The 21,420-nt window shown below is 41.8% G+C and overlaps 6 protein-coding genes across 6 annotated transcripts; 2 read left to right on the forward strand and 4 right to left on the reverse strand.

The window, feature by feature from the left end:
• Nucleotides 1-8,289: 8,289 nt before the first annotated feature.
• Nucleotides 8,290-9,794, forward strand: CDEST_05917 (putative methyltransferase-like protein). Its single transcript, XM_062922076.1, has 4 exons — nt 8,290-8,670; nt 8,802-9,016; nt 9,112-9,313; nt 9,373-9,794. Exons 1-4 carry the CDS (start codon nt 8,402-8,404, stop codon nt 9,689-9,691), a joined length of 1,005 nt encoding a protein of 334 aa, XP_062778127.1. The 5' UTR covers nt 8,290-8,401; the 3' UTR covers nt 9,692-9,794.
• A 326-nt stretch (nt 9,795-10,120) lies between these two features.
• Nucleotides 10,121-10,528, reverse strand: CDEST_05918 (uncharacterized protein; the record flags this gene model as incomplete). Its single annotated transcript, XM_062922077.1, has 2 exons — nt 10,121-10,318; nt 10,394-10,528. The coding sequence occupies 2 exons, from the start codon at nt 10,526-10,528 to the stop codon at nt 10,121-10,123; spliced, it is 333 nt and encodes a 110-aa protein (XP_062778128.1).
• A 30-nt stretch (nt 10,529-10,558) lies between these two features.
• Nucleotides 10,559-11,689, reverse strand: CDEST_05919 (uncharacterized protein; the record flags this gene model as incomplete). The annotated part of the gene is made up of 3 exons (XM_062922078.1): nt 10,559-10,782; nt 10,824-11,106; nt 11,579-11,689. 3 exons carry the CDS (start codon nt 11,687-11,689, stop codon nt 10,559-10,561), a joined length of 618 nt encoding a protein of 205 aa, XP_062778129.1.
• A 1,385-nt stretch (nt 11,690-13,074) lies between these two features.
• On the reverse strand, nt 13,075-13,368 carry CDEST_05920 (Putative cytochrome P450; the record flags this gene model as incomplete). Its single annotated transcript, XM_062922079.1, has 1 exon — nt 13,075-13,368. One exon carries the CDS (start codon nt 13,366-13,368, stop codon nt 13,075-13,077), a length of 294 nt encoding a protein of 97 aa, XP_062778130.1.
• A 2,362-nt stretch (nt 13,369-15,730) lies between these two features.
• On the reverse strand, nt 15,731-17,554 carry CDEST_05921 (Putative zn(2)Cys(6) fungal-type DNA-binding domain-containing protein; the record flags this gene model as incomplete). Its single annotated transcript, XM_062922080.1, has 1 exon — nt 15,731-17,554. The coding sequence occupies one exon, from the start codon at nt 17,552-17,554 to the stop codon at nt 15,731-15,733; it is 1,824 nt and encodes a 607-aa protein (XP_062778131.1).
• Nucleotides 17,555-19,384: 1,830 nt separating this feature from the next.
• CDEST_05922 (Putative O-methyltransferase domain, S-adenosyl-L-methionine-dependent methyltransferase superfamily) lies at nt 19,385-21,028 on the forward strand. The gene is made up of 3 exons (XM_062922081.1): nt 19,385-19,777; nt 19,861-20,551; nt 20,624-21,028. Exons 1-3 carry the CDS (start codon nt 19,469-19,471, stop codon nt 20,956-20,958), a joined length of 1,335 nt encoding a protein of 444 aa, XP_062778132.1. The 5' UTR covers nt 19,385-19,468; the 3' UTR covers nt 20,959-21,028.
• Nucleotides 21,029-21,420: the final 392 nt, after the last annotated feature.

Consider the following 21,420-nt stretch of genomic DNA (forward strand, 5'->3'; position numbering starts at 1 on the left):
GATAAACTTAAGGATAGACCTCTATAGCTCTTTAGCAATTAACTTTATAATTATCCCTTTAGATACTTTTAGCACCCTTTACTAGTGACTAATGTTACAACCCCTTGTTAAGTATACAACTAATTACTATATCCTCTAAAGACCTAATCCTTTCTGTACGACTTGTAGCATTGTTCTCTAGCTTTATTGCCTTAGCTTCTGCTAATAGATACTACTATAGAAAGCTAACTGTAACACTTTAATTGCTCCTGTTTAGTAAGTTAACCCTATAAAGCTAACAAACAGTATTAATAAAATAGCTACTTATTATACTCCTACTTCTAGCTCTAGCTCCTAGGGCTAGCAACAAGCTAGGAACCTCACCTAGGAGTTAGCTGAGAACTAGACTATAGAGGACTTCTGTCTGCCTAAACTTTAACCTAATACTAACAGAGAAGTCTCTCTTACTAGCAAAGTCTACAACTAGATTTGCGCTAAACTAGGACAAAATAATAACAACCTAGCTACTACTTAAAAGCTTATTAACAAACTTATAGAATAAACTAAGATTCTAAAGAACAAAGCAGACTAAGTTACATCCCTTTAGCAGGAGGTTTAGACCCTACAAGCTATAGCTAACATTATCTAGACCCCTGTAGATAGACGTAAGAAACTTAAGCTTAACTTACCTATTACTTATAATAGAACCCTAGGAACACTTAAGGGATTCTTTATCTAAGTTAAGAACTATTAGAATTTCTACTAAGGAAACTTTTGTAGCAGAACTAAAAGAGTTATCTATGCTGCAACCTTCTTGTAAGGATAAGCCCTTTAATAGTTTAAGCCCTTCCTTAAAGAATACCTTAATAATAAGACCCTTAACTATTGTTCTAGCAAAGTTAGGGATATATTTGCTAATTTCTAAGGATTTAAAGACGCCTTAAAATCCCTATTTTAGGATCCTAACGGATTACAACAAGCAGAAAGAGACTTGGCCTACCTGCGCTAGACTAAGTCTGCTACTGCCTACGCAGCAGAGTTCAGAAGACTCTACGCTTAGCTTAAACTTACTAAAGATACTAAGATCTTTATGTTCTATAGCAACCTAAAGGATGAAGTTAAGGATAAGATTGTTAAGCTTAATTACCTTAATAATTTCCTTTAATACGCTAAACTTGCTATTAAAATTAACAACTGCCTCTACAAATAACGCAAAGAAAAAGGCAAGAAGCAAGCACTAGCTAACTTAGCTAAGAAATACTAATAGCAACCTTAATAACAATTCTAGCAGAACTACCCTTAGCGCTACAGGTAAGCTAAGCACCCTAAAGGAAACTACTAGTAGAACAACTAAAATTGTAACAGCACTGCCTATAGACACTACAGCAGGCCTATAGACCTTAGCGTAGCCTAAAAAGACAATAAGACATAAGACTTTAAGTGCTACAACTGCAACAAACTAGGACACATAGCTAGAGAATGCTAACAACCTAAGAAGCAGCAATTCTAACTAGTACCTAAGAAAGGTTAATAAATTAATATTACTAGCAAAAACATCCCCTACGCCTTACTCTTATAGACTGCATGCTACAATAACAACTGCCTTACCTACTAAGACAGCAAAGAACAATCAGGATAGTATCCTAAAACCCCTAGAACCCTAGCTATAACCTAATTAGGCTACAAACAGACAGGAATTTATAAAACCCCTAAAGAACACTAATAACAATGTATTAACATCCTCTAATAAGCCTGCAGGATTGCAGCCTACTAAAGGATCCCTAAGGCAAGAAAAGAAACCAAGAAGGATAACAACATTAAGAAAAAGAAACCCTAAGAACAACTAAAGACCCTTATAATAATACAAAGGGGCCCTAGTTAGAAGCTTACACGCAAAATCAATAAGCAACTTAACAAGATGCTCCAGGTAGGATAATGCAAAGAAGTTAAAAGACTAGCCCTCTAAGGCCTAATGACACTAGACAGCAAGATTAATATTACTACACTTAACTAAGTTGCAGCTGCTAACCTAAGAGATCTACAAACATAGACCCCCTAAGAAAGAGAAGCATACAAACGCGCTGCAAGCAACTACCTGCAAGGGCTAAACAGCTTAGACTACAACTTAAAAGAAACACCTAACTACAGAATTATCTTTAGTTAGTACTATAAAACCTATATTACATCTAGCTCTAAAGAAGAAAGCCTAGAACCCCTAAAACAACTAGAATACTAGATTATCTACCCTAAGAATAACAACTAGTTAGTCTAGTTCTATAGGACAGCATACAAAAAGAACTATCTACCTACACTACTTATACCTAAAGACTACCCCCTACTAAACCCTAACTACAAGGACTATATAGACCTCTTTTAGGTAGAATGTCTAAACAATAACTGCAAGACATATAGAAAGGGTAAGAAGAAGTTCTACTTCTACCCTTAATAATATACAGAAGAACCTATTTAGGATGTCTACTTATGTAGACAACTCCTATTCTAGATAATGCAATACTATAAGGAAGGAAACATTACAACCTTTACCTTAGACCCTAAATACCCTATATTGTGCTATAATAATAATAAGGGATAGTAAGAATGCAAACATAACAAATGCCTTATTTATTCTAAAGCTAAGGCAAAGGCCTAGCAGAAGGCATAGAAGAAAGGGACTTAATAGTTAAAAAACTAAAGATGCCTACAACAAAAGGGTAATATATAGCAACAACCTATAAGACCTTATGTGCAACCTACAATGCAGCACATTTTGACCTAGACATTAAGATCTAAGGATAATGGATGCATGCAATTATTAACAGCAGCGCCTAAGGAAACTTTATCTTACCCTAATTAGTGAATAAATAATAGATACTATAGCAAAAGAAAGAACGCTTGTATGCATTACAGACAGTTAAAGGAGAATAAGTTAAGTATAGTAGCAGACTTATTGTTTTAGAGATAGTGCACCTCCCTTTGTAAGTTTATAACTAGAAAGAAGAACTCTAATTTAATATTATAGAGATAGGAGATATTAACGTTATCCTAGGAATTACATAGTTACAAAAGTACAACCTACAAATAGATTAGAGAACTAGCTAACTCTAATAGTTAGATTTAGTTACTAAGCAGCACTACAAGAGCTAAGCCTTAAACAAATCCTTTAAAGTACCTCTTAACAACATAAGAAACATAAAGAACATAAAATATATTGCCTATCTTAGGGAGATACAGCCTCCTAAGACAGTAGCCCTAGCAGCATTAGATTAGGGATTAGATCTACTTCTAGCTATTCTAGAGGAGTACTAGAAGTACAAAAAGCTATTTACCCTAGAATTAGAAACAGGCTTACTAGAACATAGACCTTACAATTATAAGATTCCTCTTATTAAAGGATCCTACCTAAAGTTCTATCTAATATATAGACTAAATAAAATAGAACGCAAGGTACTTAATAAGTACCTTAATAAGAACCTTAAGAAAGGATACATTAGACCCTCTAAATTATTAGCAGGATATCTAATCCTGTTTATACTAAAAAAGAATAGCAAGCTACAACTATATATTAACTACTAACAGCTTAACAGCATTATAAAGAAGAATTGCTACCTGCTACCACTTATCTTAGAACTCTAAGATTTACTATACAGAGCAATGTAGTTCACAGCCCTAGACCTCAAAGGAGCCTACAACTTAATTAGAATAAAGGCAGGCAAAGAATAGAAGATAGCGTTCTAAACACACAAAGGACTCTTTAAGTACCTTATTATGCCTTTTAGACTTACTAATACACCTACTACCTTCTAGACAATAATTAACCACATTCTTAGCAAATTTATTAACATATTTGTTATTATCTACCTTAACAACATCCTTATCTTCTCACCTACCCTCAAGCTACACAAGGAACACATACACAAAGTCCTTTAGAAGCTTTAAGACGCTAAGTTACTAGTAGAAGCAGAGAAATGCAAATTCTACAGCAAGAAAGTCAATTTTCTAAGATATACTATTACACTAGGATAAATTAAGATAGAAGTAAAGAAAGTACAGGCAGTTAGGGACTAGCCTATACCCTAAAACGTTAAAGACGTCTAGTTATTCCTAGGATTTATTAATTTCTATTAATAATTCCTAAAAGGTTACATAGGAAACATGTAGTGCATCTAAAACCTTACACAAAAAGACACCCTGTTTAAATAGATAAAGGAACGTAACGACGCATTTAAGAAAGTCAAGCAACAGGTCAGCTTAGAACCTATTACTTAAATCCCTAACCTAGACAAACCTTTTAAAGTTAAGACTAACACCTCTAACTTTGCTATAGGTAGATAACTTAGTTAACGCAATAAAGAAGGAAGACTACACCCTTATGCCTTCTTCTTAAAAGCATTTCACAGACCAAAATTAAACTACTAGATCTACAACAAAGAACTTATAGCAATTATTAAAGCATTCTATAAATAAAGACTACAACTATCTAGTATAAAACACAAAGTTCTTATATACACAGATCATAAGAACCTTACACACTTTACAACATCTAAAAACCTAAACAAACAATAAGTCAGATAGTTAGAATTCCTCTTAGAATACAACTTCTAGATTATCTACAGGAAAGGAACTAACAATAGCAGAGCTAACGCTTTTAGCAGAAGGACGGATCACAAAGTTCCTATCCCTAAGGAAACATAAGTCATCCTTAAGACAGATAAGAATAAAGACCTTATTCTAGCACAAAAACTCCTTATAATTACTAGACAAGTTATAGTTAGTACAACTAATAAAATAACGCATAAGATAATTAGAGAGATTTATAGTGCTTAAGCATATAGTTACTAAGGAGTTACTAAGACCTAGAAACAAATACAACAACACTACAACCAGCAAGTAACACAATAAGATGTAGCAGACGCAATCTAGGATTGCAACCTCTGCAAAAAAAGCAAGAACAGCCTGCACAAGCCCTACAGACTAATTCAACTACTACCAGCACCCCTAGCAGCATAGCACTTAATCTCTTTAGACTTTATCATCAAACTACCTAAGTTAAGAGAACTACTTACAAAGGTCTATTACAACAGCGTTTTAGTTATTATAGACTAACTTACTAAATACGCCTACTTTATCCTATACCTAGAAGCAAGTATAGCAGAAGACCTTATGTATACATTTTTAAAATACATTATTAGCAACTATAGATTACCTAACAAAATTGTATTAGATAGAGATAAGCTGTTTACTTTAAAGTTTTAGAAATTACTAATTTTGCAACTTAGTGTAGACTACAAACTATTAACCTCTTTCTACCTACAGACTAATAGTTAGACTAAACAAATTAACTAGATACTAAAACAATATCTATAATGCTATATTAACTACAACTAAAACAACTAAGTACTACTATTACTAATAGCCTAGTTTGCCTACAATAGCGCAGTTAGAGAAAGCACGCTCTACTCCCTATTCTACCTAAACTACAGATTTAAACCTACAGCACATAGAGAACTACGCAAAGGACTACAGGCCCTAAAGGCTATAGCTAAAATCAACAAAATACGCAAAATCTAAACAAACGTCTCCTAAGATTTAGAATTTGTTAGAGAACAAATAAAAAAGTATGCTAATACTTTAAGGATTAGAGGACTATCCTTAGAAGAGGGAGATAGCGCCTACCTTATACAACAAAATATTAAAACCAAATAACCTAGCAACAAGTTAGACTATAAAAAACTTAGACCTTTTGAAATTATCTAAAAGGTTTTAATAGTTAACTACAAACTTAAGCTACCTAATACAATAAAAATCCACCTAGTCTTTCACATTACACTTCTTAAACTAGCACCACGCAGATCACACACTAAAGACTGCATTATTATAGAACCTAACAAACTAAAGTATAAAGTTAAACAAATCATTAACTACAGGAACAAAGATAGTTATAATAAATATCTTATTAAATAGAAAGGCTATAAACACAAAGACAACTTATAGGAACTAGTTAAGAACCTCTAACACTCTTAGGTACTGCTAAGGGAGTACTAAAGTTAAAGTTAGCTAACTTTAAATCCTTAAACACTGCCTCCTAGTTAACAACCCTAAAGGCGCTACTAGCCTGTACCTCCTTAGCTACAACTAACTTAGAAGAGAATGCAGCAGAATCTACAGATTCACTATCTAGGATCTCCTAACCCTTTTTAAACACTATTTGCTTTGCCTTGCAAATACGCTCTAGTTTTACAAGCAACTTATCTATTTTAGCCTAAGCCTAATAAAGCGCATCTACTCTTTATTAAAGAATTAATTCCTCTAACTCCTCTTTACACTTAAGATAATTAGACTTATTTAAAAGACAATCTACTATTGCAAACAGATTAGCATTATAAGGAAATAAAAATAAAAGAGAATACTTACATTTATAAATTGCATTTACTAACGCATTATAGAAACAACTACAGCAAACGCACTTAAAACATTTCAATTTTCTAGCTAGCATCTTACAGCAACAACCAGCCAACTAACAATATAAACAAGGTATAACTTTAAAACTAAGCTCCTTAATTTCAAGCGCAAGCTTTAGGTAACATTGTGTAGAAGAGCCCTTAGTAAGGGAATTGCTGTGCAACATTTTATTAGTACAAAAGAAGAACACTTGACGCCATCCTAGCCTGGACGGCAGGGGACCTAACCTACTTATGTAGTTTAGGGACTAAACCTTTAGAGAAGAGACCTAATGTTACAACCTATTAAATATAATAGGACTAAGGGACACCCCTATAGGGCACCTAGCAGTTACAAACAAGTTATACACTGCAAACACAGGAAACTAGGGTGTACTCCTCTAGCGCAAAAGAACTATAATATAAAGTTATATAGAGATAAAGAAGTAAGCAACTAATTATATATAAGCACAATTGATTACAATGTAAGCGCTTATGCACCCTACTTTAAGTAATTACTTTATACAACACCTAGATTACTAGTAAATAGGTGTAAGCTAGAACCTTAGCAACAGGCATATAGGACTTATATATAGGATAAACTTAGATAAACTTAAGGACAGACCTCTATAGCTCTTTAGCAATTAACTTTATAATTATCCCCTTAGATACTCTTAGCACCCTTTACTAGTAACTAACGTTACAACCCCTTATTAAGTATACAACTAATTACTATATCCTCTAAAGACCTAATCCTTTCTGCACGACTTGTAGCATTGTTCCCTAGCTTCGTTGCCTCAGCTTCTGCTAATAGACACTACCACAGAAAGCCGACTGTAACAGCAATCTGCGCGCAGACGCCACTAGATGCTTGCTATTGCGTAATGCAGAACACCTAAATGCCTTTATAAGCTTTATTAATAAAATTAAAAACCTTCTTACTAAAGCTACCTTTAAGGCGTTTTAGTTATTTAGCTATACTCTTATACTACATCTAAACTAGGTTTTAATTTTAATATAGAAAGGCCTACTTTTAGGTTGCTATACCTAACTAACTAATACTTCTTACATTAGCTGACTAAGGCTGCACATTCATTTGCTGCTAGGATCCATCTTTTGTTTGTCCTGTATATAGCCTACTGTTACTACTTTAGTAATCCCTATTACTACGCAGCTTATTATCTCTATTAGACTGCAGCAGTCTGCTAGAAGGGCTGTATTAATAGCGTTATTTACCAGTCTAGTAAGAATGATGGATGGTTCGAAAAGGCATGCAAGGGATAGTGTTATCTTAACTGCAAACAATTCACAGTATTCATGTGTTCTCATTCTTTCTTGCCATGGAATCCAAGGTTGGAAAGCTGGAATGCTAAAAGCCACAAGACTAACACATCAAGCAATGTTGCCGTTTTCATTAAGCCACAATTTGTTCCACACAGGGTAATATGTCAAGCTTTGTCCTTGAATCTCGGCTTGCTAGCACTCGCCACAATCACAGATCCCCATTTGCGGTCTGTTGGCCCACTGATCTGTTAGCAACACCGCATTGTCTTACAAAAAGTCTCCTCCTCACCTATAGTACGACGCTACATCTGAAAGGTATTAAGGGCGTCTTTGGAGACTCTCCCTAGTGTAGTAGCGCGCTCCGCATGGGCCTGTCAATATTCTTCTCCCTGATTCCCAAGCCACTATGCGGCATGGCGTGGACACTAGGAACGCTTTAGGGAACGATGTGTTGGACACTAAAAGCAATGTCTCACCTCGTAAACCAGTACTTCCATTGAACGTAAAAGTCCCTTCAATCCTGGATCACTTCTGATAAATAGCTTTCAACTTATCGGGCTGGCCGGGAAAACGTGCTCCTTTCCTCTACAGCCGATATTTTGAGCCATTGCGCGAGGTTGCAGAGAGCAAGACTGTATCTCCCCCCTCAACCTCGAAGCGGATATCATCACGACAGACGGGACCCGGTGCCGCAAACCGACATGGAGGTAAAATACAATCGTCGCGTCTCCCAGATGCTCTGGTTAGCGGCTGTGGCCATGCTTGTTCTGGCATTTTTGCGATTCTCACAGCCCAGCGGGCAAGTGAGTAACTGGGCAAGCTCGAAGGTCGGCAATTTTGTCAACAGATACAATAGCCGAGAGTCCCTGGCGACTTTCATGGCTCGTTCCGAGAGCTTCTGGGCCAAGACGGTGAAGCAACGTCATGAAATGATTGCTGCGGACTACGGCGATGTTTCCCAGATGCCCCTGTAAGTTAAGTCTCGCTATTCCAGCAATCCTTTTCTCAAATGTCTTCCAAACACACGGCGTGTTCGGCTGGCTATGCCTTTGTTTTTCGTTCCTTCATTATGCAACGTTGCTAAACAATTTTCCTGCTCAGGTTCCCTGCAACCGACCTCGACTCGTACGCGATCAATCCGTACACCATTTGGGACTTTGCTCCGGCAGCTTACAACTGTCCTTGGGATGTAGAGCGCATTGGCCGCATGGGAGACGGTGGAAAATGGGTATGCGGCATGTCACGATACGAGAAGTACCCCAAGAATCGGGAGTGTATCATCTACTCGTTTGGCGTTCGTGATGAGTCTAGCTTTGGTAAGTATCTTGCCTAGTCGCTGTGACCCCCCCCCCCGCCCACTTTCATATTAAGCAGATAATTACGTGGACGCTGATAAAACGATTCTTTGCAGAACAGGAGATGCTGAGCCGCACGAACTGCGTGGTTTGGGCCTACGACTTCTCTGTCGTTGACTTTGGGGAGCAGCTTGAGCCCAACAATCGTGATCGAGCCCATTTCAAGCAGGTTGGCATTGCTGGCAAGACGGATGAGACCAAGACACCTCCCTTTTACAGCATTGCCGACTTGATGAAGATGAACGGCCATACCTACATGTAAGTCTTCTTCTGGATCTTGAACTGAACCCCGAGCATCGTTCTAATAAATTCTCTAGCGACATTCTCAAGATGGATATTGAGGTAGCAGAGTTCGATGCCTTGGACGGCCTGCACCGCGACTTTTCTGCTGCCGGCGAGGAGTTGCCTATTGGTCAGCTAATGATCGAAATCCACTTGTTTCCCAGCAGTGGTTTGACATCGAAGATTTTCCTCGACTGGTGGGAGCGCCTCGAATCACGTGGACTGCGTGCTACGTGGACAGAACCTAATCTGCTTGCTGTGACCTTGTCCGCGTCCAACAAAGACCCAATAATGGCGGAATACACCATGGTCAATGTTAAAGACAGTAAGAATATTCTGTTTCACAACCACTGAGCATGGCTGGGGACGCATGTACTACCTGGTCGTCAAGGTTATTTCATCGGTCTTAGCACGAGGTCAACATATGCATAGTTGTTTACATTACCCGATAGACACCAATTTACAAATTGAAATCCATTGTTATGTCGCCGTTACTATTGTACTGAGATGGCTTGGTTATATGCCACTGGTGTGGGTGCCGAGTCTTTTGTTCAAGAGGTTCACCAGTGATGGCAGGCTTGTTGCGTATTTTCATGCAGCTACTCGAGACAAGTCTTTTTTCCCAGTGTCAACATGTTACGATAAAGATTTGACGGCAAATACAATTCAAGGCAGTAAACTCAATTGCTCTCAAATTTAAATCGTAAGGAAGCCGCATCTACTACACCCTACGGGATGGCGTCCATGATATCTTGGCCATCAATCACAAGCTCCTTGGGACACTCATCCCCCTCTATAATCAGGGGGCTCGACGTAGATCCGATCCAAGACCCAGGTTTGAGTATCCTTATAGATGTACGTCTTGAAGAGATCCGATTGGTGCATAGTCCGCGTATACACTACCAGCGATGATATGGTGGAGATGAGATTCCCCTGGAAGTACCGGCCGCGCACAAGCACGTTGCACTCGATCACACCCTTCTAGTCGAACGGTAAATGGTCTACAATGTCTAGTAACTCAGGTCAGTCCGCCAGCAAAGTCCACTTGTCGTGAACAGTGTAGTTATCAGCTGCCATGAGGTCGCGGAAAGTGTGGATAGCTGCCTGGTCGCCGCAACTAACGTAGATATTGGTGGTGGGTTCCGACGCTACCGCGTTTATGCGGCGAATTTCGGCGGTATGCATCTCCATTTGCCGGGCGGGCGTGCCCCATTAAGTATGTTAGCCAGTCGTACTCGGCACGTAAGTGATGCCAACGTAGTTCCCACCCTGGGGTCCCCCGAAATTGAATATCTCCTCGCCGATGGCTAGGAGAGTCTTGTTATGCGGCAACGCGCGAAACAATGCCTTGCGCGGCGTGGTCAGCTCGCCTGAAATGCGGCAGTCCCACACTATGTGGCTATCGGAATGGCGCAACAGCAGCGGATTTTCTGGTGTCACGTCGACTATAGAAACTCTTCAAGCAGCAAGATTGTTGGCAACGAACGTACTGAAGGTGTTGTTGTAATGTGGCCGCTCCTTACAGTGCCGTGGCGTGAGGGGCACGATGCGTTCGATATCCGGGGGTTCTCATGGCACGGCGAGATGTGCATGTCAGGGCAAAGCTCGCCCATCGACTCTATCAGCTTCTCAATGTCCCACCATATGTCTGGGCAGATGAAGCTGTGCAGATGAAGCTGTGCAGATGAAGCTGTGCTGGAGTGCCTCAAGGTTTTCTTCGGAACGCTGCGCCACGCATTGAAATATGACCTCAGCGCCGATCTCAATGGCTAGGCGCAAGCAGGTTTGAGGTCTATTGCGTGCGTTGCCAACTCCACCACAGATGGACGTTTTGCTTGGTCCGCAGTCGCTGTGGCAGCGCAGCCAAAGTCCGTCCGTCCATTTTGGTTCCGTTGGTATCACAGGATCACTCTAGTGAAAACGAACGGCTCAATAAAGTGAGGGTATCCGCCGGTTGCTTGGGTTGCAGAAGGAAGGTTCTAAGTCAAGGGCAGCAATCGACGAAGACCGTGATATGGCTGGCCAGACGGACCCACTCTGACGGAGACAAATCCGTGTGATCTAATTGGCCTAGCTATGCTATCGTCTCCACTTGCCCATCGATAATCCGGTCGGTTCAACAGTTTCACTGCAAAGCCCTATTAATGCAGTATCAGCAGCGAAGTATCGATTCGTTTTCTCCGACTCGGTTCCTGTCGATAACAGATTTGGCGTCTCATTCATGTCCCGGAGAAGTCGTACCTCGACGGAGAACATCCAGATACCCCAAATAAATATCAGAATGCAGAAAGCCACTTTGGTTGCTTTGGATTGGACATAAGTCATAATCGAAGATGCAGCGTTGAACGCCATCACACTATACTGAGATTGATCAGATACAGAGACAGTAGCCTCAACAGGGAAGCGGGGGAGGAGGAAGGGGGGAGAAAGGGTCCATAAACGGACAGACTGGCGACGCAGAAACAGCTGCGCGGAACGTTTTGAGGGAAATCGCGGGCATGTCGCAGAGCTCATTTTCAAGGCCGGTTGGTGGGAAATTCAGACACATCTGCCACATCAAGGGAATGTAAGTAATGGAAAACGGCTAACTCTGAGGCGTCTTTCCGCCGGATCGCCACATCCACAGAAGCATAGCTCCCATCCCCCTCCCTCGAATCATCCCTGTATACTAGCCCGCCTCACGAACCACCGAATTGTTGACATATGGGTTGCGTTCAACGAACATTCAAATACGGGTCCGCTAGCTGGCCACACCGGTCATTCCAAGCCGGCCCCCTTGCGTGCGAATAATTTTGAAAACACGCCACCCTCTCCGCCCGAGTGTTACTCCAGCATATGAATTGCTGCGTTATTTAGATGAGAAGAAGTCGGGTTCTTCCATGGGAACTTTCACTTCTACACCAGCTTGTCATCGAGGTTGACTGTAAACCATCTCTGCAGGGTACTGCTATAAGATCAGAAGGGTTTTATTGCTTCCAGAAAGGGCGTAGATCTCGCAGATCAGCAGCCGCTTGGTGCGGATCGGAGTAGCGTGGTGTGGAGAGGACCAGGGGAGACCCGGTAGAGCTGTTATTGCAGGCCCAGACTCTCGGATCGATCCATGTATATGGCTTGACTTACACGAGGCCATCACAACAGAGCTTCATTATGCCTGGCTGGTGGTTGATAAATGATTTTAGCTTTTCTAGATATATGTACTTAGCAGTAAGTTAACTATCATATAACCATAACAGATACCCTGTTCTAATAGGCAAACATCTTTTCAGAAAGGATAGGAAAAGAATCAATAGAAATGCCAATCATATTACTATATTAGATTACCTACAGATATCAACCCTATCGGTGAAAAATGCAGGTTGCCTCCCAGTAATAGTTATGCCCTACCTTGGCGCATTCACTAGAATACACATTAGGGAATTCAGTTATATTCTAGTGCCTTAATAAGAACAAATTAATGCAATTCATGGTGCAAAGCAGGCCCAATAATACGGTTGTTACAATATCTCTTGCAAGACTACCTATTAGTAATCAAGGCAAACCAGACTTATAGCAAAAGACAGACTATTCTAAGTCTTTACAGAGTCTGCTTCCTAACGTCACCTTGTACTTTTCTAACCGTTAAAGTCTTTGAAGTGTTAGGGACACTCTAAGAGTCAAGGTTCGCGTCAGCTTATCTCACGTCCTTCGAAAACAGCAAGAGATTTAAAAGTACTCATCTGATCAACAAAAGCTGGGTTTTAATACCTCCCATTTACGCCCTCCACTAATTTCATATCATAATGACAAAGAAGATTGGCGACGACTATTTTGATTTTGTTGACGGCGAAGACCCAACCCGGGCAAGCATGCTTACTGTAGCTAAACGTTAGATAGGTAGTTCTCTCCCTTGCGGATTGCGCTTGGTTTACAACCTCTACCAACTGGTCTTTTTCCTTATAGAGCTTGTAGAAGTGTAGGGTGTTAAATACGTCTAGGTTTAGAAGAATCTCTAGGTCCTTGTTAATTCCTTTATTTAGGACCTTAATAAACATATTCTTTAGAATTGTTTGCTATTTTAGAAGTTAAAATGATTTTACTACTTTATAAAGGTAGAAATCTATAACTAGTTAAATAGTAGGGTATTATAGCTAGCTTTCTATAGTAGTATCTATTAGCAGAAGCTAAGGCAACAATGCTATTAAATAGTGCTATAAGTTATACTAAAAGGATTAAGTCTTTAGAGGATATAGTAATTAGTTATATACTTAATAAGGGGCTTATAATATTAGTTACTAGTAAAAGGTACTAAAAGTATCTAAAGGGATAATTATAAAGTTAATTGCTAAAGAGCTATAAAAAGTAATCTATTTATATAAAACAAATATCCTTATATCCTTAAGTATTATTCTTAAGACTAACATCTTAAAGTTAGTCTTTATCTTAAGACTAATAATCTAAATATTAGTTTCTAGTGTAGACTGCTTATTATCTATTAGTCCTTCTTATTTGCATGTAACCTTCTTTAGTTCTTCTATTATAAGGAGTTACTTGTATAATCCTGTTTCTTATCTATATAAATGCTGTACTACCTACACCCTACCTAGCCTAGTAGGGCTGTATTACCTATAGCTTGTAAGGTTGTAATATTATTAAACTTACTTTCTAATTTCTTATAATGCTAATACTATATTAGGTTGCATTAAAAAGTTTAAATTAAAACTAGTAAGAATAAGGTAGGTAGATAAGATAGAATATCTTAGATAGGGATAAGATAAGGTAGATAAGGTGTAGGTAGAAAGGTTGTATATTGCTTGCATACATAAAATCTTAAGTCTAAGGTAAATAGAGAGGGAAATTCCTTCTATTTATAATTCTGCCTAAGGGATAAAATCCTAGATTATTAATATATATTATTATATATAAAATACGCTTATAGTATAGTGTATTTATCTAGTATGTAGGGCTAAAGTCCTTAGTATAAAGGGCTAGCCTAAAATGCTTCTACTAGTCTGTATGTAGACTAGTATATCTATAAGTCCTTATATACAAGGTATGCACATAAGTTATACACCATTCTACAGCTAAAATTATAAGGACTCTAAATATAAAAACTGTTTACTTATATCTCTTTTAGTTATAAAGATATATCTAATTTAGCATAACGTGGTTAATAAGCAAGCTGCCTACACAAGCGAGCTGCCTACCTTAACAGAATCTATGTGAGATGCACGCAATATTCTGTTATAAAATTGTTAGGAGTCCTTAACAAATTCGTAACGGATTTTTGCGTGCAGCTTAGTTAGATTCTGTTAAGGTAGGCAGCTCGCTTGTGTAGGCAGCTCGCTTATCAACTACGTTATAGGTATTTTTATAGATAAGCTTCTTTATTCTTAGTTTATTACTAAGACTAATATCTTAAAGTTAGTTTTTATCCTAAGACTAATAATCTAAGTATTAGTCTTTAGTGTAGACTGCTTATTATCTATTAGTTCTTATCTGCATATAACCTTCTTTAGTTCTTCTATTCTAAGGAGTTACTTATATAATCCTATTTCTTATCTATATAAATGCTGTGCTGCCTGCGCCCTACCTAGTCTAGTAGGGCTGTATTACCTGTGGCTTGTTAAGTTGTAATAAGACTGCTTATTATCTATTAGTCCTTCTTATCTATATGTAACCTTCTCTAGTTCTTCTGTTCTAAGAAGTTGCCTATATAATCCTGTTTCTTATCTATACAAATGCTGTGCTGCCTGCGCCCTACCTAGTAGGGCTGCGTTACCTGTAGCTTGTTAGGTTGTAATACTGCACTAGACGCTTTACTTATCTTTCTCTATCCTAGCGACCTCTTTTCTAAATTACTATGCAGTTTAAGTCTTGTTAGTCTTAAGTAAGATCTAGGCTAAACATTTACTGTAGAGATACGTTTAATGTTGACTTTCCCTAGTGGCCTGCAAGGATGCTTAGGGTAATAAGGGATAGTGCAAGCCGCCTAACTTCTGCTGCGCCGCCGACGGATTCTAGTCCGTTTTTAGGAAGGAGTGCAGCAGCGTAAAGGGCAAATAGAAGCTGACCAGATACTTTTGCAGCATATTTTGTATATAAGCGAGCTTGAAATCCTTACGTCCCTGTGTATTTCTATCCAAGCACTTATGTCTATAGACGTGTCTTGTATGCCTAAGTAGGTAGTTTACGTTATTTGTGTCTGTGGACATAACAATCAACACGACTATTTCCAGCTAATGACAGCGCATTTTCTTTGAAACATCATTACGCTTGGACCATACTTGCGCAGGTTCGCCTATCCTACGGAAATGCATGGTCTTGACTTGACTTATTGCATTCAAGTCCAGTTCCAGAAAGACTCTTCAGAAGCAACATTTAGCATTCTATAAAGTGCCTTTTTATTCTGTCTTATTACTTAATATCTAGCATTCGCCTGATTTTCTTCACTATGCCCTCGATCAAAGTAGTTGGAGCTGAGGTACTGCAATCGTCCTCATCACCGTCCGCGGCGCACAGCAGTGAACGCAACAACGTCGGCGTGCATCTTGGATCTAAGAAACTCTTTTCGCGATCAGCAATCGAAATCGTTCCTGATTCCGTTGTGTCACTATCCGCCGGTTTTGGTTTAATACCTAAAACACTTTCCATTTGGTTCAAGATCCGACAACTGATATAGATGAGCATTTCGATCTGCAAGTGAGGGTGTCCATCCAGCTGGAATCCCCCTATGCGGACATTGGGTAGTAGAGAAGTTGCTAAGTCTGTTTTCCGGCTTTTTGATTGCGGTGACATTTGCTGCGCGTCTTGTGGGTCCCCAATGCGCCCTTCGTGCCCTGACAGGGCTGTCCGTCGGTTTTTGCGCCGCTGGTTCTGTGATAGTAGGGAGTCGTGAATGGCCGCGAAGACTGCCTCATAACCGTGAAACAGCCAAATATAACACGTCATGATGGTCAATGTTGTCGGACCGCTGCAGTGGCCACCGGGCCGCCTGGGGTGTGAAGAAGTTGTGCTGCCAGGCATATTCTCGCCACCAGGTGGGTGCAACGTGGTTCCCGAAAACTGGCTGTAGATAGTATCCCCATCATCGTTCTGGGGTTTGTTCCTTGTCTGATTGTTGAAGAAGACGGACGTATCAAGTGAGTCCACCAGGAAATCCTCCGAATTTTGATTCGAGTCGTATGACGACTCTTTTTCTTGACGTTCCATCAAATCTTTCAATCCCTCAACTGCATCCAAAAACTCCTGGGAGCTCTCCAGGAGGAATCCTATGATGTTTTTGCATGGTTTTGTCTCTGGTGTATCGCAAGGAGACTGATAGGCCAAGATGTCTTCAAGAGCAATAGGATGGTCCTCCGCAGCACTCAGGCAGTCCAAAAGTTTCAAATTGAGACGGGAAAGTCGGTGCAGACATTCGTGCCTTGTTTTGGGTGGCCCTTTTGTTTTGGAACATGTTGTGGCGCCGGTAGTCCCTTTGACTTGACGGACATTTTGATCAGAATCCCGAACCTGATCGTCAGTGGGTTCCCCAGGTTCACCATTTCGATTTGCCGACGCTAGATCGTCGTCGAGCATAGCATCCAACAGCGAGCCAGATGTCATCATTTCAAGGTCAAATTCACCAAGGCCGTAAGATACATCAGGCCCGGTCCTCTCATCCCTGTTCATTGGTAGGAGTGGCGGGAATTTTGTCGACATGGCCGGCGCATCTGATGATGATGGCGCGAAGACATTGCTGTGCTGATATTCCATTGGAGAAACAGTGCTTGGCATCTGTCCTGTGGTGCAGTCCTCCCTGGAAGGGTGTGCCGACAAAGGTGAGGAGTAAACGCTGAGCGAGGCTGATTTGTCAGGATATGATTTGGCTACCACTCCGGAGACAAAAGTACGGCGATTGTTGGCAGATTGGTTGGAGGCGGGTGGTGACAAGGGAGGAGGTCGCGCCAGCCGACGTTCATAGCCACTGGGGCGAATAGTTGGCGACCTACGTGCGTGCGCCACACGAACGCACTCGACGCCTGCTTTGACACATCGCGCACATGGCATCAATGATGCTTCATTGCGCTCGGGCGATGGGATCTCGTCCGATGGCCATACGCAACGGAGTTTGTAAGCGCGGCATCGGTCGCACGCACTTCGCCGAGCGCTTTGAGAGGCGGATTTCCTGATGTACGAATTGCTCGTATTGTCGACTCTGAAAAATGTAGGAGATCTAGAAGCCATGGAAGCAATTGACATGGAAAGCTGGTCTATGATCTAGAAGAAACATGCAGTATCCTGAATAATGAGCTAAGAGTGGGACTGGTTGAGGGTCCCGGGGATGAGGAAGCGGTGGAGATGCTATTCGTGACTCGATATTCGGGGGGTTGAATGTTGGAGTTATTATACATGCCAGATCCCCCTCCAACGAGTGTAGTTGCGAATGGGTCACACTTCCCAAGTCTCCTGTCCAGACAAGGGAAGAAGCTTATGGAAAAGGTTTACCAACGAATCCAGACACAGTTTCGCTGGCCTTAGGAGGGCTTCATGACACCATCTGATGTCCTAACCAGGTGCTTCTTTCCAAATTCATGGTATGTCTCTATTGACCGCAAGTCTTCCCTTGCTGAGATCAATGACTCGCACTGTCACAGCTCGTTGGTTTGATGAGTTGCACTTTTATGCCGTGCAGTTTTGTGCCGTTTGAAGCAGCTATTCGGCGCTCTTTACCGACTTGGATCCTACCGCCACCTCGCTATTATTTATCTCCGCTTGTTCTACCTCGCGCTCGGCGGACTTGCTCGGCGGCCACGTACGCCCAACATCCCTCCCAGTCCAATGACCTTGCTTCCTTTGAGTCAGAACTTGACGAAAAGCTATTCATTTTCTTGACCTGCCTCGGTCTGCGCAAGTGCGAGCCTATCGGCTAGCTTGAAGAGTTCCTCGGCAAGGGCGTGAAGCTTCCGACTCACTTGTCCGGCATGCTTTCTCTGCCTGCCGCAGATTCGGTCTCCTCCCTGAGTCAAAATCAGATCCCGCACAGCTGGGCCGGACCAAGTGGGTGGTTGTACGACGTTGTATTGTACATGTTTTGCCACCTAGCTGGGGGCCTGTCGACGCAAAGATTGGCGGACAAGTTCAATCCCCGAGGTACTCCTACGTTAAGGTACAGTTCCACAGGGCTCTAGGACCCGAATAATTGCCCCGGCGGGCTGATTGTCAACACTTTCTTCCGCAGAGTCAAGGCACCACGGATGAACTGTTTACTAACTTTTTTTTTTTAAGCTCCTTCAGCTGATGCGGGAGCCCTGGTACGGTCCAAAGAGTGTCCCGGTAGCCAAATTGAGTTTTCGATCGGCCTCGGAGTCGGTGAAAGGTGCCGGCGTGAGCTCCGAGCTGCATTCGGTGAGGGGCAACTAGCATGGTGGCCTGGGATAGACCCCGTAATGTACCCTTCGTCTGACGCCCTACAAGGACTCCAAGGATGGAATCCACTCTCTCAGAGTTCGGAGGATGGTTCGGCGCTTGGAAGCTTATTTAGAGGTCGGCAAAAGGTTACCCAATATGGTAAAGTACAGTCCGCTCATAGCATCTGACGCAATCCCGAGCTAGACTAGAACCCAATGAAAATTAAGATTAGGAAGCAATGGAACATTCTCACACTGACGGGAGGGTGAAGCAGGGGTTTCCCAATACTCTGGTAATGATTACACTACAATTAGTACTGTTTCAAAGCGACTTGATTCGCGCAAGTTTAGTTATCATTGTCCAAGAGGATTGTCTACCGCCGACAGGACACAGAGAATGGAACTCCTTGCTCAGGCCTTGTTGATTCTTGACTTAGACAAGAAACACCAAGACTAGTGTCTGCCTCCGAAGCTCAACGACGGAGAACTGTGGACGCTCTCCGAAGCTCAATCGTAGAAGTACTCCGAAGCTGAACTGCTCGTGTGCTCCGAAATCGAGATATCATCCTGCCCCGAAGTTTGTTGGCGATGGAGTACGAGGAGAAGCCATCATTCGTAGATATATAAATAAAAGATCTTGGATCTTTAACTTACATATTGAATTTGCTCTTCATGTGACCATATGTGTGTCACGTCAACACCGCGATATCAAGTTGACTAGACACTACTTCATTTAGAACAGCCCATTCTAGATTTTCTGTACACAATGCTGGCCCAAAACGCTATCATCAATCCGATCGTCCCGAAACCATTCACCCTTTCCAGGAGTGATGGTTTCGCTCTCAGCCAATATGAAAAGCTAGGAGCAGAGCTTGTGCAATGCATGGCGGCGTACAGCAAAGCCTTGGAGAAAGAGGGCATTCCAGAGCCTTCACTATTACCCAGTATCTCTTCAAAGGTAGCTCTCAAGAGCAACAAAGCGGTGCAAGAGAAGGCAAGAATCGTCGAACTTGCACGCCAGATCCTGGCAACAACATTGGATCCCGGAACAAGTTTGTTTCTCAGTTCTCTACAGGTAAGAACTACATTTTTTTCTCAGTCGCTCTCACCACAATATTAGCCGCATGTCAGTATCTTAGTGTCTAACAGCAATTTCAGTTTCACTTCTGCGCATGCCTGAAAGTCGTCTTAGACCTGAAGGTAGGAGACAACATTCCACAACATGGTCGAATCTCGAGAAAGGAGTTGGCCGACTGTCTCTCTGTGGAAGAGAGCCTGCTGGCTCGTATCATGCGTGTCGTAATGACCAACTTTGTATTTAACGAACCTGAGCCGGGCTACTACAGCCACACGTCCATCTCGTGGGCAATGCAGGGCCCGGGCATGCATCATCTCCTTCTCCATCGCCTGGGCGAGGGATTCCGATCTGCCAGTCGAGAGCCGGACGCCCTACGCCAGAGCGGATTTCGCAATCCCAAGCCTGGCGACTCCTGCGGATTCAACTTGGCTTTTGGCTACGAGGGCACTTATTGGGACTACATTGCCAACATCGACCTCGAACGTGGTGACAACTTCAATCAGGCTATGAAAGCTGTCACTATCAACAGCTTGGGCGAAATCCCGAGATTATATCCTTGGGAAAGTTTGGTTGCTGACGGAGGCCTCATTGTTGACGTTGGCGGTGGCCTTGGTCAGGTTAGCCGAAAGATTTTAGAGGCCTTCCCTGATTCAGGTCTCCGATGTGTGGTCCAGGACAAACATGCCGTGTCTTCTGATACGAGAGATCCTAGAGGCGACTTAGATCTGACTCTGCAACAGCACGACTTCTTCAACACTCAACCGATCAAAGGTATGTTTCTATTGCGTATCATCAGTCATAGTTACATGCTCGCATTATAGTCTAACTGGTCTTTACACACAGGCGCTGCGGTCTACCATCTTCGCCATATCCTTCACGATTGGCCAGATGACGCTTGTGTCGAGATTGTGCGACAGATTGTTCCAGCTATGGACGCAAAGCGCAGCCGCATCCTCATCTGCGATCAAATTGTTCAAGACCACTCACCGTCTCTTGCATCTGTGCTTTACGACGTTGACATGATGTCACTTTTCAATGGTAAAGAGCGCACGCTCTCGGAGTTCCGTCAGATATTTGTGAAGGCAGATCCGAGGCTTTACATTAGAGACGTGAAGCGGTCACAGGAATCCGCCACCACCATGATAGAGGTTAGAATCTCATCTGCACCCACAAATTGATGTTTAGTAGAGTCACTAGAGTACGTAGCTTGTCATCAAGGTTCTGAGGTTCATCTTGTGCCTTACAGTATGTGTCTCTCATATCGGTGACTGTGTGGTCTTCGGACTCGGAGACATCGGAGTGACCCTGGCTGAAACAAGAAGGGCGTTCGATCGGGACTTCGGTGCCTTGTATCGGAGGAGGGCTGTATGCATGGCGCCAAGTAGCTACCCTGCTTACCTTGGAAGTGATTGCTGTCGATATATGTAGTTGGTAAGACAGAGAAAGCATGGGGGCTCGTCTGGAGGGAAACCTACCCCTCTTTCACACTTGGCCAAGGCTTGTGCCATCAATCTTAGGGATGTAGGTAGGAAGTTGGAATTGACTCTCTAGTTTGAAATCATTGCATGAGTATGGTTACGTTAGGTGAGATTGAGCGACTTCAAGACCCCATCAAACATGTGATTGACTGGGCCGCACAG

Source organism: Colletotrichum destructivum, chromosome 3 (assembly GCF_034447905.1).
Source record: "Colletotrichum destructivum chromosome 3, complete sequence".
NCBI lineage: Eukaryota > Fungi > Ascomycota > Sordariomycetes > Glomerellales > Glomerellaceae > Colletotrichum > Colletotrichum destructivum.

What these genes read in the sequence shown, in the direction of transcription:
- CDEST_05917 (XM_062922076.1), top strand. Translation starts at nt 8,402, where the DNA reads ATGGAGGTAAAATACAATCGTCGCGTCTCCCAGATGCTCTGGTTAGCG. An exon ending in GATGTTTCCCAGATGCCCCT is followed by an intron (nt 8,671 to 8,801) that starts GTAAGTTAAGTC and finishes TTTCCTGCTCAG; the next exon opens with GTTCCCTGCAACCGACCTCG. An exon ending in TCGTGATGAGTCTAGCTTTG is followed by an intron (nt 9,017 to 9,111) that starts GTAAGTATCTTG and finishes GATTCTTTGCAG; the next exon opens with AACAGGAGATGCTGAGCCGC.
- CDEST_05922 (XM_062922081.1), top strand. Translation starts at nt 19,469, where the DNA reads ATGCTGGCCCAAAACGCTATCATCAATCCGATCGTCCCGAAACCATTC. An exon ending in TGTTTCTCAGTTCTCTACAG is followed by an intron (nt 19,778 to 19,860) that starts GTAAGAACTACA and finishes CAGCAATTTCAG; the next exon opens with TTTCACTTCTGCGCATGCCT. An exon ending in CAACACTCAACCGATCAAAG is followed by an intron (nt 20,552 to 20,623) that starts GTATGTTTCTAT and finishes CTTTACACACAG; the next exon opens with GCGCTGCGGTCTACCATCTT.